This window comes from Somniosus microcephalus, chromosome 5 (assembly GCF_052327205.1).
Source record: "Somniosus microcephalus isolate GS21.2 chromosome 5, FLI_Smic_1.0, whole genome shotgun sequence".
Lineage (NCBI taxonomy): Eukaryota > Metazoa > Chordata > Chondrichthyes > Squaliformes > Somniosidae > Somniosus > Somniosus microcephalus.
This window is the reverse complement of record NC_140991.1, coordinates 89,982,727-90,001,178: the sequence shown is the minus strand read 5'-3', so window position 1 is coordinate 90,001,178 and position 18,452 is coordinate 89,982,727. Positions and strand designations below refer to the sequence as shown.

At 42.5% G+C, this 18,452-nt stretch overlaps 1 protein-coding gene across 1 annotated transcript in view; it reads left to right on the top strand.

Annotated features, from left to right (window-relative positions):
• Positions 1-17,873, top strand: part of cmtm6 (CKLF-like MARVEL transmembrane domain containing 6) — a 113,898-nt gene extending 96,025 nt beyond the window's left edge. The window contains exons 3-4 of the mRNA XM_085987981.1: positions 7,567-7,665; positions 12,437-17,873. Coding sequence (XP_085844107.1) covers positions 7,567-7,665; positions 12,437-12,610 — 273 coding nt within the window. The 3' untranslated portion in view covers positions 12,611-17,873. The remainder of the gene's footprint in view (positions 1-7,566; positions 7,666-12,436) is intronic.
• The last annotated feature ends 579 nt before the right edge of the window (positions 17,874-18,452 follow it).

Sequence of the window (18,452 nt, the reverse complement as noted above, 5' to 3'; positions counted from 1 at the left end):
CATATTTATTTCATACATGTCAGGCTCTGTTGATTAGAGAAAGCAGAAGACATTAAAGCACCAATTGAATCACCAAATTCAAATTCACAGACTGCCGTGGTGGGATTTGAGCTCACGCCTCCGAATTATTAGTCCAGGCCTCTGGATTACTAGTCCAGTAACATAACCACTACACTGCCACACCTTTTAACAGAAAATCTAGGCTGGAGATTCCAGCTTGTGCATTCTAGATCGAACAGCCGAAACTGGAATTTGCAAGAGGATTGATGGTGGCATCCTCCAATCACAGAGGATTGTTCAAGAATCTCCAGCTTTAAGTCAGACAACTGCTACTAACTTGTGCTGACCATCTGTTCCTCTTCATTGTGATCAGGGAAGGTGCCCTTGCTGTTACCTTCTGTCCCTACAGCTGTGAATTACTGGCAGCTATTCGATTCAAAGCAGTGCTGTTCTCATCCCTCCTGTACAGAACAACAGAGATATGCTTGATATTGCTGATAGAGTTCTGTTTACAAAAGTACCCTTTTGAACCCCCAAGCGCATTCCAGATATTAGGACAGATGACCAAAAGCTTAGCCAAAGAGGTAGGTTTTAAGGGGTGTCTTAAAGGAGGAGCGAGAGGCGGAGAGGTTTAGGGAGGGAATCCAGATCTTAGGTCCTAGGCAGCTGAAGGGATGGCCGCCAATGTTGGAACGATTAAAATCGGCACCGCGCAAGAGGCCAGAATTGGAGAAGTGCAATGCTCTCAGAGGGTTGTAGCACTGTAATTTACTGTATCCTGTGGTATTTCTGCTGTTTAATGGTCTCCCGTGTTGGCGCCTAGTTAAAATTGAATTGATTAGAAAAAGGTTGTGCCTGTGTTAATATTTTAATTCACCGAAAACAGTTCTGTCGGATTAAGAGTGTGGTGTGAAGCAAGTCAGTTCATTAGTATTGTTTTTTGGGAAATGCTGCAGAATTGAAGTCCAGTAAATAAATATGTAGTCGAGAAACACTGACTTCATGTTGCACTTCGCTGATTAATCCTTGTGCTCTCTACTGAAGTAAAGCTTATAACTAGGGATAGACGGACACTCGCTTACTGAAGCTGAGCCTGCTAATACCAAAAAAATCAGTAATGTGACCATTTTAAGAAAAGTAATTATGGCCTAGAATTTGGAACCTTTAATGCCGGCTGTTAAAGCCGGTTTTGAGGAAAAAATGACGGGCGCCTCTCTTTTACCCACTTCTGGTGCAGAACGCGGTGGCCGCCATATTGGGCAGGTAGGCAGCGCTGCCGTTGCCGGCGTTCGCTTCAAATATTTTAATGATCAAGAGCGTGACATCAATCGGCGTGCAACTGAGCGATTTTGGACGTCGCCGCTCCTTTTACCGCCCTCTCCAAAGCACGCCCATGCGCGCAGCCATTGTCATCCCGTAGACCCGGGAGAAAGCGGTGGAGATCTATAGATCTTTGAGGAGTCTTCAATAACTATGCAGAGTATGTCCAATCCAGTGAGATGGCTCATGGTCATTGCTGCAGAAACACATCAGCAGATTGAATGCTTATTCTATACACGTTCCAGGCCAGCACTCAATTGGAGAAGGTCAATAAGTTCTGGCACGTAATGTGTACAGAACAGCATATGGTTACAAATAGTCTGGGGGACTTGTACTGCATCTAAAGGTCTGATCCATTACTGTCAGTCAGTTGTGTAACGCAAGATGTACACTTGTACATCAGATTTTCAAATCTTACTAATAAGCGCTTACAGTTGTGTCAGTAAACTGGAAATGAAATGATATTTGGGCTTGGTAAATGTTTACTATTATTGTTACAAACGTCTGTATTGAATATGCATCCTGCTCCTCTGAAGTAACAGGTGTGCTTATTAGATTTTCAATTAAAGGAGACCTAACGACTTTTTCCTGTTTCTGAAGAAATTTGTACATCTGCATTTACTCATATCGCTATTCAGGTGTTCAATGTATCCAGTAAAATTTTCACATCTCTTGGTCTATTCAGGGAGGAATCATGGATCACCTATGCTGGCTCTGACTTCCAGTATTGCAAACAAATCTCCCAATTCCAGTACACCTTTCAAAATGCTTATCTGGGTACTTTCTAGAGAGATATAGTCCAAAAAAGACTGGGGGTGGGGGGGGGTGGGGGGGGGGCGCGGCGCAAAGTTCAGCGCCTGACGCTAATTATCGCCTCCGACAGCAAACTTGGCTTTTATCGCCTCTGGAGGTGATTGGAGGGCAAGGAAGGGCAAATCAAAATAAACCTGCAAAGTGCTGCTCAGTACTCAAAACTCCTTCACACCGCGTTGAATCTCTCCAGAAGTCTCTCTCTCTCTCTCTCTGACTGCGTGGTGCAAAAATGTCACCGACAAAAAAAGGCAGGAAGCGGTCGCCTTTAAATAGCACTCCCCTAGTCCCTTTCTGACAGCATAACGCTCCCCTCAACCTGTCGTTGCTAGCGGTAGGCAGTAAGGCAGGGGGCGCCACTCAATATCCGGTCCGGGGCGCTAACGGGGCGTTGCGCACTCAACTGGCGTCAGAATCTGCCGGCGCAGGAGATCGTGGCGGTAGTGTTTAGCGCCACCGCAAAATGTCTAGTTAATTTCGCGAGCGGCACAAACATCACCGCGCCCGGCCTCTAGTTGCTTTGCGCCCCAATTGGCGCCCTCTTAAGGCACTAATGGGAGGCGCAAACAACTGAATTATTTCCCCTTAATGAATAGCCTCTGCAATAACAAAGCTTATTCACTATGTATGTGTGGTAAAAGAATAGATTGCATTTATTTGTATTCTAGGGAGTAGAATCAGAAATATTGGTTGCATTCTTTAAAATATTGCATTAGTGTATTTTTAGGATTTGATTTATCTTGCATACCATCTCTGTCAACCTACAAAACATGAGAAACATAACCGGAAACATTGCACTTAATCGCGATTTCCTGAGAATGCTGCACAGGTAGATTAGACCCGACCTTCGGCTTCCTGCTGATCTTCCCGCCTGAATGATTGCATTGCATGGGAGGTTCTGTGCTGCGCTCATTTAAATCAGCAGGCAGCACCAAAATAAGGGTGCTGCCTGCGCTCTTTTTACAGGCAGCCGTTAACCTTGGCCTGCAGTGGCACCGCCCGTTATTGGGCTTAATCGAAATTCTAGGCCTATGTTTTGATGGCGACACCCAGCTCTACCTCCCCACCCCCTCTCAAAACCTCCATTATCTCTGATTTGTCACACTGCTTATCCGGCATCCAGTGGTGGATGAGCAGAAATTTCCTCCAACTAAATATTAGGAAGACCGAAGCCATTGTCTTCAGTCTCCGCCACCGACTCCATTTCCTAGCCACCGACTCCATCCCTCTCCCTGGCAACTGTCTGAGGCTAAACCACATTGTACGCAACCTTGGTGTCGTATTTGACTCCGAAATGAGCTTCCGACCACACATCTGCTCCATCACCTAGACCGCCGACTTCTACCTCCGTAACATCACCCGACTCCATCCATACCTCAGCTCATCTGCTGCTGAAACTCTTACCCAAGCCTCTGTTACCTCTAGACTTGATTATTCCAACACTCTCCTGGCCGGCCTCCCATCTTCCACCCTACCTAAACTTGAGCTCATCCAGAGCTCGGCTGCCTGTATCCTAACTCTCAAAATCCGTTCACCTATCACCCTTGTGCTTGCTGACCTACATTGGATCTCGGTCTGGCAATGCCTCGATTTAAAAATTCTCACCTTGTTTTTAAATCCCTCCATGGCCTCGCCTCTCCCTGTCTCTGTAACCTCCTCCAGCACTCCAACCCTCGAAGCTCCCTGCACTCCTTCAATTCTGGCCTCTTGCGCATCCCTGCTTTTAATCGCTCCACCATTGGCAGCCATAACTTCAGCTGCCTAGGCCCTAAGCTATGGAATTCCCTCCCTAAACATCTCTGCCTCTCTCTCCTCCTTTAAGATACTCCTTAAAACCTACCTCTTTGACCAAGCTTTTGGTCACCTGTCCTAATATCTCCTTTTGTGGCTTGGTGTCAAATTTTGTTTGATAACACTCCTGTGAAATGCAGTGGAGTGTTTTACTATGTTAAAGGTGCTATATAAATGCAAGTTCTTATTGTTGTTGTATTGGTTTGTGCCGTTTTCGTTAACCCGCCCAGTAGCCTTGGCACATTGGTTATTTACTTTGGGGTTACTGCCATCTGTGGTACTGGCAGGGGACCTGCATGAAATAGGAACAGCTGAAGTGTTTAAAACTTGTATGACTGTAGTTTGTGATATGGGTTCTGTGTCTTATAAGCTGTCAGAATGAGCAACTGTTCAAGTGACCTCGTGTTGCATGCAGCGTGAGTAAAGAGGAACTGTGCACACAGTCTGATATCCCTGATAAGATCTGTGTTTTGAAATAGTCATTTAAAAAAAAAAGTTCCTGGGGGAGTGTGCCCTGTATCTTTATTCTCCCACCCCCACCGGGGTTTTCCTTCCTCTTTTTCTGAGCGTCTGCATGCCACGAATTACATAAGCAGTAACCAATTTTATTGAACTTGCATTTCCACCACCATTTTTGATATTTCGAAACTCATTACTCTTTGTTGCATAGCAGTCTGCTGCTTATAAACCAGGAATATATGACAGTCCCGAACCTTTCAATATATTCATCTGTTATGACTGGCACAGTTGTGTTTCACACTGACTGCAACATGTGACACCCACAAGTCTTTTTAATGCATCTGGGGTGTTGGATTTGTATTGATTTCCCTGTTGTCTTTTGTACATATTGATGTTGCAGGAGTCCAGCTCCTTTTGGTTGTCTCTATTGATTTTGATAGAAAAGCACAGAGTCAAATCAGCCCAGTAAGTTGTGGAAGTAGCTGCTATTATGTTGCAATGCTTTGGTCTGCTGGACAATCTCTTCTAAGTTTTGAGGTGCTCGCAGTTGTGAAAGCCAAGTTTGGAAGATTTTCTTTCAGTCGCCAACATGTTCTGAGATGCAAAGCGATTGCTGCCACCTCCTGTTTTTCCCTGCTCCCTAGGTTAATGTACATATTGAACTGGTTAAACAGAGCAGCTTTGTGCGGTCTGCCATTTCATGATAAAGACTCCTGTGTGCACTGAAAACTGGCAGCTGTGTTTTTTTTCTCTCCCATATTTGTTATGAGGAGAGAGGAGACCAGAGAAACCAGGGCTCATTTCATTAGAACAACGCATGTTAAAAGAAGATATGATGGAAGTGTTCAAAATCAAAAGTTTTTTTAGGGCAAACAGGGAAAACATATTTCCATTGGTTAGTAGCTAGTTGCCATAAATCATTGTGAAAAAAGTGAAGGGAGAAGTTAGGATTTCTTTTTCCACAGATGATTGTTAGGCTGTGGAATGCCTTACCAGAAATACTGGTGGAAGAAGAATGCATGAAGCTTTTAAAAGGGGAGTGGATAAATATTTAAAAAATAAAAGGGTACAAGGAATATGCAGGAGAATGAGACTCAGTGGGCAGCTCTTTCAGAGAGCTGGCACAGGCACAATGGACTGATTGGCCTCATATATTGTAAGATTCTATGATACTATACTGGCTTTAACTCTCAGCTAAGCTCAGTAGTTGCACTCATCTCTGAGTCAGAAGGTTGTGGGCTCAAGCCCCACTTCGGGACTTGAGCGCATAATCTAGGCTAACACTTCAATGCAATACTGAGAAAGTGTTGCATTGTTGGAGATCCCATCTTTCTGTTGAGACATTAAACTAAGGCTCCGTTCAGGTAGAAAAATTACCCTATGACACTATTTGAAGAACAGGCGAGTTCTCCAGTGTCCTGGCTCAGGAAGGATATACTTGCCTTAGAGGGAGTGCAACAAAGGTTCACTAGCTTTATTCCTGGGATGGGGGGATTGTCCTATGAGGAGAGATTGAGATATTCTTGAGAGTTTAGAAGAATGAGAGGTTATCTCGTTGAAACCTATAAAATTCTTATGGGGCTTGACAGGGTAGATGCAGGGAGGATGTTTCCCCTGGCTGGGGAGTCTAGAACCAGGAGTCACAGTCTCAGAATAAGGGGTCGGACATTTAGGACTGAGATGAGGAGAAATGTCTTCACTCAGAGGGTGGTGAATCTTTGGAATTCTCTACCCCAGAGGGCTGTGGAGTCATTGAGTATATTCAAGACCGAGATCGATAGATTTTTGGATATTAAGGGAACCAAGGGATATGGGGATTTAAAAAAAATTCTTTCCTGGGATGTGGGCGTCGCTAGCAAGACCAGCATTTATTGCCCATCCATAATTGCCCTCGAGAAGGTGGTGGTGAGCTACCACCTTAAACCGCTGCAGTCTGTGTGGTGAAGGTACTCCCACAGTGCTGTTAGGGAGGGAGTTACAGGATTTTGACCCAGTGACAATGAGGGAACGGTGATGTATTTCCAAGTCAGGATGGTGTGTAACTTGGAGGGCAGCTTGCAGGTGATGGTATCCCCATGTGCCTGCTGCCCTCGTCCTTCTCGGTGATCGAGGTCACGGGTTTGGGAGGTGCTGCCGAAGAAGCCCTGGCGAGTTGCTGCAGTGCATCTTGTAGATGGTACACACTGCAACCACAGTACGCCGATGGTGGAGGGAGAGAATGTTTAAGGTGGTGGATCAGTTGCCAATCAAGCGGGCTGCTTTGTCTTGGATGGTGTCGAGCTTCTTGAGTGTTGTTGGAGCTGCACTCATCCAGGCAAATGGAGAGTATTCCATCACACTCCTGACTTGTGCCTTGTAGATGGTGAAAAGGCTTTGGGGAGTCGGGAGGGGAGACACTCACTGCAGAATACCCAGCCTCTGACCTGCTATTGTTGCCACAGTATTTATGTGGCTGGTACAGTTAAGTTTCTGATCAATGGTGATCGTGGGGGATTCGGCGATGGTAATGCCGTTGAATGTCAAGAGGCGATGGTTAGACTCTCGCTTGTTGGAGATAGTCATTACCTGGCACTTGTGTGGCATGAACGTTAGTTGCCACTTATCAGCCCAAGCCTGAAATGTCATCCAGGTCTTGCTGCATTCGGGCATGGACTACTTCATTATCTGAGGAGTTGCGAATGGAACTGAACACTGTAATCATCAGCGAACATCCCCACTTCTGTGCGGGGAGGTGGAAGATCAGCCATGATCTTATTGAATGGCGGAGAAGGCTCAAAGGGCCGAATGGCCTACTCCTGCTCCTATTTCTTATGTACTTACGTTATGTAAAATGGTATAGATAAGTTAAACCCAGTATATTACTTGAAAATACATAGAGAGTAGGACCAGATGATAAAAGTGGACATTAGTGAAGAGTAAATCTAGAAGAGTTAGTAGGAAAAACTTCTTTACTTACTTGTAAATATTTGCAATAATCTACCAAGCAATGTAATAGAAGTGAAAAAAAGGGATATAACTAATGTTGGGAGATGCTATGATGGGAGAGCAGAATTACTCGATGCATAAGCTTTGATGGGTCAAATGGCCTTTCCTCATTCCTGATTTTTCTGTTGTTTTTATGCAGCATCTCAATGATAAAGCGCTGACTGGGAAATTGAAATTCACTCTTTCATTATTTTTCTACAGGACTTTTGGTATACTGCTGCGATAGCGATCCTTTTCCTGATCGCCTCCATTGTGTTTGCAGCCAAGAATGATGGGTCTCCTGTGGAAAAAGCTTCTGTGGTAAGTTTTTTTTAAATCACCATTATTTTCAATCCCCCTTATCCCATGCTCTCCAGAAGGGCATTGAATTGTGCTTGGGACACAATCCCATGAGCATTAGTAGCCCTCCAAGTGGTTATTCTTCATGTGTCAGCCTAGACAGGAGTGTTGGCAGGCTGTTTGATTTTGCAGGTTATTACAGCTGAGCTGATTTCAAGAACATAAGAAATAGGAGCAGGAGTAGGCCATTCGGCCCTTCGAGCCTGCTCCGCCATTCAATGAGATCATGGCTGATCTTCTGCCTCAACTCCATTCACCAGCCCTATCGCCATATCCCTTGATGCCCTTACTAGTCAGAAATCTATCGACTTCTGTTTTGAATATACCCAATGACTGAGCCTCCACCGCCCTCTGGGGTAGAGAATTCTAAAGATTCACCACCCTCTATGTGAAGAAATTTCTTCTCATCTCAGTCCTGAATGGCCTACCCTTTATCCTGAGGTTGTGGCCCCTGGTTCTAGACTCCTCAGCCAAGGGAAACATTCTCCCAGCATCCACCCTATCAAGCCATGTAATAATTTTGTATGCTTCAATAAGATCCCCTCTCATTCTTCTGAATTCAAGAGAATACAGGTCTAGTTTACTCAATCTCTTCTCATACGACAGTCCCGCCATCCCAGGAATCAATCTTGTGAACCTTCGTTGCACTCCCTCTATGGCAAGTATATCCTTCCTTAGGTAAGGAGACCAAAATTGTATACAGTACTCCTGTGCTCAAATCCTCTTGTAATGAAGGCCAGCATACCATTTGCCTTCCTAATGGCTTGCTGCACCTGCACATTCACTTTCAGTGACTCATGTACAAGGACACCCAGGTCCCTTTGAGCATCTGCATTCCCCAATCTTTCACCATTTAGGAAATACTCTGCCTTTCTGTTTTTCCTACCAAAGTGGATAACTTCACATTTATCCACATTATATTCCATCTGCCATGTTCTCGCTCACTCACTAAGCCTGTTGAGATCCCCTTGAAGCCTCTTCACATCCTCTTCGCAACTGACACTGCCGCCTAGCTTTGTATCATCAGCAAATTTGGAAATGTTACATTTAATCCCCTCATCCAAATCATTGATATAGATTGTGAATAGCTGGGGCCCAAGCACCGATCCTTGCGGTACCCCACTAGTCACAGCCTGCCATCCTGAAAAAGACCCGTTTATCCCTACTCTTTGTTTTCTGTCTGTTAACCAATTCTCAATCCATGCTAGTATATTACCCCCAATTCAATGTGCCCTAACTTTGTTCACCAACCTCTTGTGTGGGACCTTATCGAAGGCCTTCTGAAAATCCAAATACACCATATCTACCAGTTCCCCTTTGTCTACTCCACTAGTTACATCCTCAAAGAACTCCAATAGGTTTGTCAAACAGGATTTCCCTTTCATAAATCCATGTTGACGCTGCCCAATCTTACTATTAGTTTCTAAGTGCCCAGTTATTGCATCCTTTATAATAGATTCCAGCATTTTCCCAACTACTGATGTGAGGCTAACAGGTCTGTAGTTCCCCGTTTTCTCGCTCCCTCCTTTCTTAAATAGCGGGGTTACATTTGCTATCCTCCAATCTGCAGGAACCGTTCCAGAATCTATAGAATTTTGGAAGATGACAACCAATGCGTCCACTATCCCAATGGCCACCTCTTTCAAAACCCTAGGATGTAGGTCATCCGATCCTTGGGATTTATCGACTTTTAGTCCCATTAATTTTGCTAGTACAGGTAGACTATCCTTTATCCGAAAACCTCGGGACCAGCCGTGTTTCGGTTTTCGGAGAATTTCGGATTTCGGAAGGTGGGGCCGGCGGGTGTCCGCGGTGGGGTCGGCGGGGGTCGGGGCCGGGGGGGTCCGCGGGGGGGTCGGCGGGGTCGGCGGGGGGTCGTGCGCACGTAAGTCGGCGGTGGTCCGCGGGGGGGTCGGGGTCGGCAGGGGGTCGTGCGCACGACTTACGCTGACGCTCAGCGTAAGTCGGTGGGGGCCGGGGTCGGCAGGGGTCCGCGGGGGGGTCAGCAGGGGTCGGGGTCGGTGGGGGGTCCGCGGGGGGTCGTGCGCACGACTTACCCTTTATCCGAACTTCCGAAACCGGAACCCTCTAAAAACCGAAGGTTTTTTCGTTCAGCGTAAGTCGTGCGCACGACTTGCGCTGAACGAAAAAACCTTCGGTTTTTAGAGGGTTTTGGTTTTCGGAAGTTCAGATAAAGGGTAGTCTACCTGTACTGTTTTTTTACTAATAGTAATTTCTTTAAGTTCCTCATTCTCGCCACACCCTTGGTTTTCTTGTATTTCTGGGAGGTTTTTTGTATCTTCCTCCGTGAAGACAGAAACAAAGTATTTATTTAATTTCTCTGCCATTTCCTCATTCCCCATTATAAATTCTCCAGTCTCTGACTCTAAAGGACCTACATTTACCTTCGCCAGTCTTTTCCTTTACACATACCTATAGAAGCTTTTACAATCCGTTTTTATATTTTTCGTTAGTTTGTGCTCATATTCCATTTTCCCTTTCTTAAATGCTGCAGAGGCAGAGCGCGCCCAAACCAAGAGGCCTAAGGATCAATTTAAATTGGTCCTCTGGTCTCATCTGATAATTGGGGTGAGCTGCTGATTGCACACTGATTGCACCTCCACAGGCAGCTCGCCTAATAGGGAGGGGGAAGGAACAATTTCGCTAAGTCCTGTGAGGAGTTTTCATTTTGGGCCAGTCGTTTTACACTATCTCAAAACAAAATAAAACAAAACAAAACTGTAACGCAGAGAGTATTAATAAACCTGCAATACATAAGAACCCATTTTCTGATGAGGGCCCAATTGTTAGGAATGTATTTTTGTTTTAGTATCTAGACAAAGGCTGCAGTCATGCACCGTATGTCAAGAATGAATTCAGCACACAGTCAAACACTTGAATGTTTATTAAAAGTTAAATGAACCAATATACTCGAGGCCAACATCGAGATTACATAAATGCGGTCGCAGAAGATACACACATTACAGCCAGTTGAGTTCAACCCTCCAGATGCCTCCCTTCTTCATTTCCCAACCTATGGCTACGATTTTAGCCCATTTATGCTGCTTCTAGCTGCACTACTCCATAGGCATCTGCATTTCATAACCCTTCACCCACTTTCGGTACCAATCCCTATCAAGGCCTGCTAAATATTATGTTCCCAAAGTTGCACAGAAAGCACAGGTGTTTGGGTTGGAAAAGCATCAAAAGAAAACTGAGTCTCCAGTCGGGATGATAAAGCGAATCTAAATGTATACATGCACCAGCTGGCCTTATAGAATGCTTTTGTACAGATGCATTGTCGGCCATTTTGTAGTCTTTCAATTTTAGGATTTTTAACTACAGAAATAATCTAAAATGGAATACAATATAAGAATATAAAAGGATTCTCTTATTATTTCTCAATCTTAATCGCCAACAAACCCTTAAAAAATGGGCCCCATGAAATTACCAATGGGATCTGTGCAGCCTGGGCGCAGGCCGTCCCTCTGATAAACTTGTATGCTTTGCGCCCAGAAAATGGGCATAATGCATACTAATTTCTACCCACTAGAGTCGCTAATATGGGATGAAATTAGTGATCATTTAGAAAGGTGAGGACTAATCAGTGACAGCATGGATTTGTGTGTAGCAAGTCATGGCTGACAAATTTGATTGAATTCTTTTTAGAAATTGCAGTGTTTGAGTAAAGGGAATGGTGGGCTATTTTTTACATATAGCTTATCAGAAGGTTTTTGATAAGGTGCCACATAAGAGAATTGTTACACACAAATTAAGGCATATGGTATTAAAGAAAATGTAGTCACATGGATAGAGATGTGACTAAAGAACGGAAAGAAATGAGTAGGGCTAAATACTGTAGATGTTTTCCAGAATGGGGAACTCTCTTATTTTCCATTTATAATCAATGATTTGAATGTTGGCTCAATAGAAATGATATAAAATGAAGTTTGCTGATTCCAAATTTGGGGCATGGCAAACTAAGAAAGAATGCGCAAGATTTCAGGAGGTCACAGACAGGCTAGCAAAGTGGCAGATAGGTTCAGTGCAGAAATATGAAGTATTAGATTTTGGAAAAACGATAATGAAAAGTTTACCTAAATTGTAAGTTTCTCAAAAGGCTGACAATCTAGGGGTGCAGACACATACAACAACAAATTGATTTATATAGCACCTTTAACGTAATAAAAACATAGACATTTAAGATGGGAGTGCAGGGAGAAAAAGGCAAATTGAATTCTAAAAGGCTTCCAGCACTGACCCTTGGCTGATGTCCCTGTAGCAGCAAAAAGGACATAACCTTGGGTTCTATGGTCTTTGCTGCCTGCCGTTCTCTGATCCTGCAGTCAGAGAGGATCTGGGCACAGAGTTTAAGGTGCACTTCTTCTGGGTACCCCTTAGTATGTGCACCCCACTGGTGATATTGCTGGCACAGGCACTGTGCTACCCCTCCCCTCCAGGAAATCCCTGGAAGTATTGGAGCAGTGTAAAGGGAGGGGAAGCCCAGCATCATGAGTCTCCACCACTTTTTCTCGTGCTTTTTGCCTGGGGAATAAACATTCTTTGGGTGCAACTCACGGGAATGTCAGCCCTACTGCAGTTTTGTGCCATTTTCCTGCATTGCCTGTAATCTGCATTATATTTCAAGGGAGTAGTTGCTGTCTGCTGTATTGCTTAACAGGAACAGGTTTGTGGTCATGTTCCCATTTTGTTTGTTCTCACTTTTTTCTAGGTATTTGGATTCCTGGCTTCTTTTGCCTTCGTGGTGGATGCTGGGCTGTATTTGAAAGAAGAGGGAATGCCCTTTATCAAAAAGGAGGCTAAGCCTGCTGAATCCAAAAAAGGCTCGGAAAATGTGAAAGGGGAGACCGAACCACTGAATGAGCCAGGAAATATACCTGTCTGAGCCACAGAGGTGGTTGCTCTGTTTGTTACAACATACCTGTTCTCTGCACATATCGAATTTTGAGTTCCCAGAGTTGATCAGACAGCGTTAGCAAAAATCTGTTCAAAGCTTTCTTACACTCATTGTTCTGACTAGAAGGTGTTTCTTTCGAGCTTTGGGAGTCTATATCTCAATACAAAGTGCTTTCTCTCATTTACCTGGTTATCATAGTGCAATCCTCTAATCAGCTGTGCAGTATGTAAATCAGATAAAATGAATGAACTTTGATTACCTTCTGTTAACTGTGCTAATGTTGCAGCTACATGTGATGTTTTGGTGTCTCTTGGAGCCTAGCTCTTCTCTTTTTCTGAGCATTTAAAAATTATTAGGAAGCTGAAGCAACTTTTAAGTTGCATCTCTAAGCATTTCATAATTGTGCCTTTTTAGATGCTTGGATCAAACTTTTACTTTCTAATTTGGTAACTTAAAAAAATGACTGTACTTGGTGTTGATGTTCATTTTACTTTTATACAGTTTTAAAGCAAAATGACAGCACAAGTACATTCATTTGCATTTTATTCCTTCCCCACTTTATTTAACTTGCTTAGAGATAGCATTTAAACATACACAGCCTCACTTTTAGCCCCTTCCTGATCATAAACCCAGAACAGTTATAATTGGGCTGAGGTGTATGCATGAACTTGAGAAGAGACCCGAAAGCTTCCTGATAATTTATAAGATTCTTACAGCTTTGCTGAGATTTGCTGAACTGAAGCCTATGTACTTAAAGCATACAGCTATCCTGGTTAATAGCCAAATCGATCAGTTGTGTTCAAGGTGAATTTAATCCCAGGGTGAACTCAGGTCAGCGCAATGCATTTCCTGACCCAAGTTTTAAAAGTGACTTTAATATTTCAATATATTTTCACCCCTGCAACATTACTGTTGATGGAAGGAACTTTGTGGTCCTATTCAATTTCCACAGTGCAAGGCTATTCTAATACATAGTCAAACCTTTTGTTCCAATCGACTAACTAGAGTGGGTGCAGTATTATCCTAATGCTGACCCTGTATCTGAACTGGGTTTGTTAGCATAATTTTATTGAGCGTGCTAGTCCAGTCTGGTTTAACTTTTGTGTAGGTTTAAATTCAGCTATTTACAGGCTGTAATTACTACTCTTGTCACTATCTGCTGTGCACTCTCATTCCCTGTAGAAGAAAGTATATGAAAATACCTGAGGGAGACCGATCAGTGGTGGTTGAACGTATATTTTTATCCAGTAAACTGGGACAATATTACTAAGTTGTATTTACTAAAGAACCACCTCCATGAGATACATTGAAGTGTATGTGTTGTCTTAGTTGTATTATGAATATATTTTTTGCTATGATGTCCTCCTATAGACTGACACAATACTCGTGGAATTCTAATTGAACAACCAACCTGGATGTGTTAGTCACCTGTGGCTCTTCACCCATTTGTTCTCGATAGCTAATATTTTACTTTTCAAAACTAAAATGTTTGCCCATTTGTCATTGAGTGTTTGTGGTGGGTGAAGAGAGAATTTCGTACCAGCCCATGTGGGTAAGGTGACTGGCAAAATTAATACAATCTCAGTAGAAATTAAAAAAATTATTTGTAAGGATATGCTTTGTAGTATGTTTAAGAGCAATAAGTCTATGTGTATCAGTCTGTGCTTCACCAGATCAGTACTGTATCAGACTATTGGTTAGAAAATGTTGCTGTACAAAAGCAGAAATGAAATGAGCAGCACTTTTAGTGGTGTGTGTTAACTTGCAGATAGACTTCAGGATTTCACAATTCATGGATTATGTACAAAACGATTTATTTTTAATCTGACTGGCTGACGTAAGAAATAAATAGTCACCAAGTGCTTTGTTTTTAATCTTAAATCAAACAACTTCTCGCTTTGAGGACCACCATAGTAGTTTTGCACTGGGGAATAAATCCAAACAGATTCCTGCGTTCTCAGATATTGGTGATTCGGTAGATTTCTCTGATTCTAATTTGTAATTATATAGGATCTACCAAGAGTTGGGGGAATAGGATGTTTTTCTGTATAGTAACCTGATTTGGACGAAGTACTTGAAGGGACATTTTTAAAACTTGCTATTTCTGATATTTTATAAAATAAGTTCTGTCCCTTTCAGTATCTTTCACCAGATTTATGTCTGAATGATGCACAGTACTGTCTGGAAAACCACAACCTCTACAGTATAAGATCTATTGGTGTGTAATTATCACAGACTTGCAGTGTAATACAACTCACTGTAGCAGAATTATCAATAATTATTTCACTGTCAAAATTGCATTCTTTGTTTTTAATTTATAATGTTTTTAAAAATGTTGTCCTCTATATTGAGGTTACCTACCTGTGTCAGCTGGGGTGTGGGGTGGGGTGTAAAGAAAAGCAGTGCAGATGTCTCCTTGACATCTTGTAAGTCTGGTTGTTACTGAGTAAGGATCTTTAATCTGGGGGAAGGATAAAAATCTGCTTTTTTAATTAAATGATTTAATAATTTTACAAATCTGAGATTCCAGAGTACTGCAGTAGCCTTGCTCTGTAAAAATAATTATATTGTTGATGCATATATATATATATATCCTTCATATATAGTTACATGCCTTGAAAGAACCTTAGTCTGAAAACAACACTACGTACTGCATGTTCAGTTAAAGCAACTTTATATATTTTAATTTTCATCAATCTTGCAGAAGCTAATTTTTGTTTCTGCAGGAAAATAAAAAATTCTCTTTACAAATGCTGAAGGGGCAAGTTGTTTCTGTGAATGATATCTAGTGCCCTCTTCAAACAAACCACATTGTGTGTGAGCATCCCTGATCACTCAAAGATATGTTGTAAATCATGCCGGTCAAGCTGAGAAAGGAAACTGAACTGAATTTCTGGCAATATAAAGAGTAACAAGTAATGTATGTAGCTTGTAGATCATACTCATTTGGGATATGACAATACTTTTCCTTACAATAATGAAGAATAACAGACTCCAAAATCTAAACCTCTGTACAGCTCCGGCATGTCTTCAGAGGATCAGTCGCACTAGGAGGAATTTTAACTGGGGGCGGGATTGTGTGCCCGACATGAATGATTTTAACTCCAAAGCCTTAGTTGCATGCTGCTTTTCAGCTGCCCGCCCAAAAGAGGTGGAAAACAGCAGTTGGCTGTGGAGTTGCCAACCCTCCCAGATTGCCTGCGAGCCCCTCGGAATGGGGCCTGGTTCTCCTGGGCACTGCCGTTAGCAGCCTGGGAGATCTTCACGCTTTAAATTTTCCGCTGCAGCAGTCAGTGCCTGATGTCATCATCAATCCCTGATCGGCATATTTAAAGAACCCCGCCGGCTTCAGGTGTGTGCCTTTGCCACCTGCTCAAAAGTGCAGATTAAAATCAGGATTGGCGCAAAGCAGGTGGGAAATTGGTAGATAAATCACCCCGGGGCATTTAAACTGCCCACCTGCCCGTAGGGTTAAATCACCCTCACTGTGTGAAAGTTTTAAAAGGGTTCTATTATTTTGAATGTAATCAGAATTTGTCAGAAACAAGGAATAATTAATTAGATGTCAGTGGAGAATGGTTGGAAGCCAGGTCCAGTATAATTATGTCCTGATATAATGCGATTTGTGTGAACTCTTGAGAGTCTATGGATATTCTGAGGCATGATGTGGAAGATTTTACTTACAAGGCAGTAACCTATTTATTATTTAACAATAATACAAACTCATGTTGGGAATTCATTATTCTGGATTCATCAGACATTCCATGTGAGACTTGATTCATTTGGCAATAATCGACAACATTTGAAATAATGACTTTTTTTAAGGAACTGATATTTAAACTAGATTCGATGAAAATTCTTCAAAGATGTCTCAAATTCTGTGATTTTGGGTATTTTCTTCTGAGTCTTTTTGTGCTTTTCAGATTTGAGGGGTGATGAGATTTGTCTTTTGAAACTTGTGGAATTTTCATGTTTGTATTGAGAATGCACTCTGTACTAGAGGTAAGAAATACTAAGTAGGTGACCCAATTAATGCTGTTTCTAGAGTCAAATAAATCCATAAGCTAGGCCTGCCTATTACCTTGACTCAAACATGAAATGACATTTGATAGTTAAAACAGTTGTACTCCACTCATTTTCCCATTAAGTTCCTTGTGCTGAGTACTGTATTGTTACAGAATTTTAATTGCCAGAAAAGTTCCCTAAATTGCCATCTACCATAACATCTTTCAGCAGTTTGTGTTCCTAGGGGGTATTGCCTTTCGTTGATTCTGTGTAGAACTGTTTTCACTGAAGAACAGCAATTCAGCTGTGCCTTTCCCTAACTGAAAATAGCAGACAGCGTGGATGTGAAACTATTGTCACTTCAGCAGAACTGAGTTGCTAGAGAATACCAGCAAGGGTTTGTGAAAGGAATAGGACATTCTCCAGTCTGTTCACAGTCAGATTCAATGTTGTTTTTTCTGTTTCTCCTTCGAGAAAAACTTGTTGAATTCCATTTTTTTTTTTTTAATTGCACCCAATTTTATGATCGAAATGCAAGCTGATAAAATGTGACATTTTGACAGGCTTAAGTTTGCTCCAATTCAAAGTACAGAGACAAACACTGGAATTTGCTTTAAGCAGTATTAGATGAATGTGTGTTATTGAAACCATGTCATTAGAAATCTTTAGTGGTAAATGGCAATTGTGTTTAATTCCACTTGTGTTTAATTCCACATCTGGACATTTGACCCTGTGATGTGTAGATAATTGGATTTTTGGATTGAATAATGAAGAGCATCCATTGAGGTAGTAATGATGCTATATGACCAATTGCTAAAAGACAATTTGCTCTTTAAAATTTTCTATTTCAACCAATTTATATTCACTAAAAGCAGCAGCTCATGTATCAGATATGAGAAAAATGTGTATGAATAATAGGCTTTTCCAGATTAATTCTAACAATATAGGAAGAAAATTACAATAGTGAAACCTTTTGATTCCATGGGCATCCTAATTCATTCAAAAATGTACTTCAGCCACCACTGGGAGTCAAAACACCTGCAAAGTGAACTGAACTACAGTGGTGTTGGGGCATATGAAGCAACATCATTCAAATGTATTGACTGAGATGCAAAAGGTTATTGGGACCTTCCGACCTCTAATCCAGTTTATTGTATGTTTGAAATATCAACATATGTATAATATTTTTATTTCATCACGTATCTTTGTACTTCTGAATTCAAATTAATAAAACTGCTTAAAATCACCACTGCCTCTGTATGCTGTTTGTAGGGCTACAGGGAAGGAGCAGGGGAGTGGGACTAATTAGATAGCTTTTACAAAGAGCCAGCACAGATACGATGGGCTGAATGGCCTCCTTCTGTGCTCTATGATTCTAGCTCAGTACAGAAAAGACTAGAAGCCAGCAGACCAGTGCAATTTAGCCCAGGGATTACAGATGGCAAGAGTTACCCATTTGTTTCTGTGTTGCCCAGAAAACTACTTCCAGAGGAGGTTTTGGCTTGTGTTTTCTGCCACGCAGTTGCCAACTGCTGTGCAGTTTAAAGGCAGCGGAGCAAGCAAGGCCAGGGCAGCACCCCGAGCAGAAACGACAATCCGCAGGAGCCGGAGGTCGGCAGAGCAGCCACAGTAACGATTGTCAGCGGCTGGCAGCCAGCATCAATCGGAATTTCAACAGCAGTAAAGGCTCAGTGGAGCCGAGGACACTCAGAAGCCCAAAATCAGGAACCGGCACCACAACAGACCCGAGATTCCAGGTGATTTGTGGTGGTACAAGAGCTAAATGGGCAAAACATAGGCAGAAGGAGCCATTAAGGTACAGCAG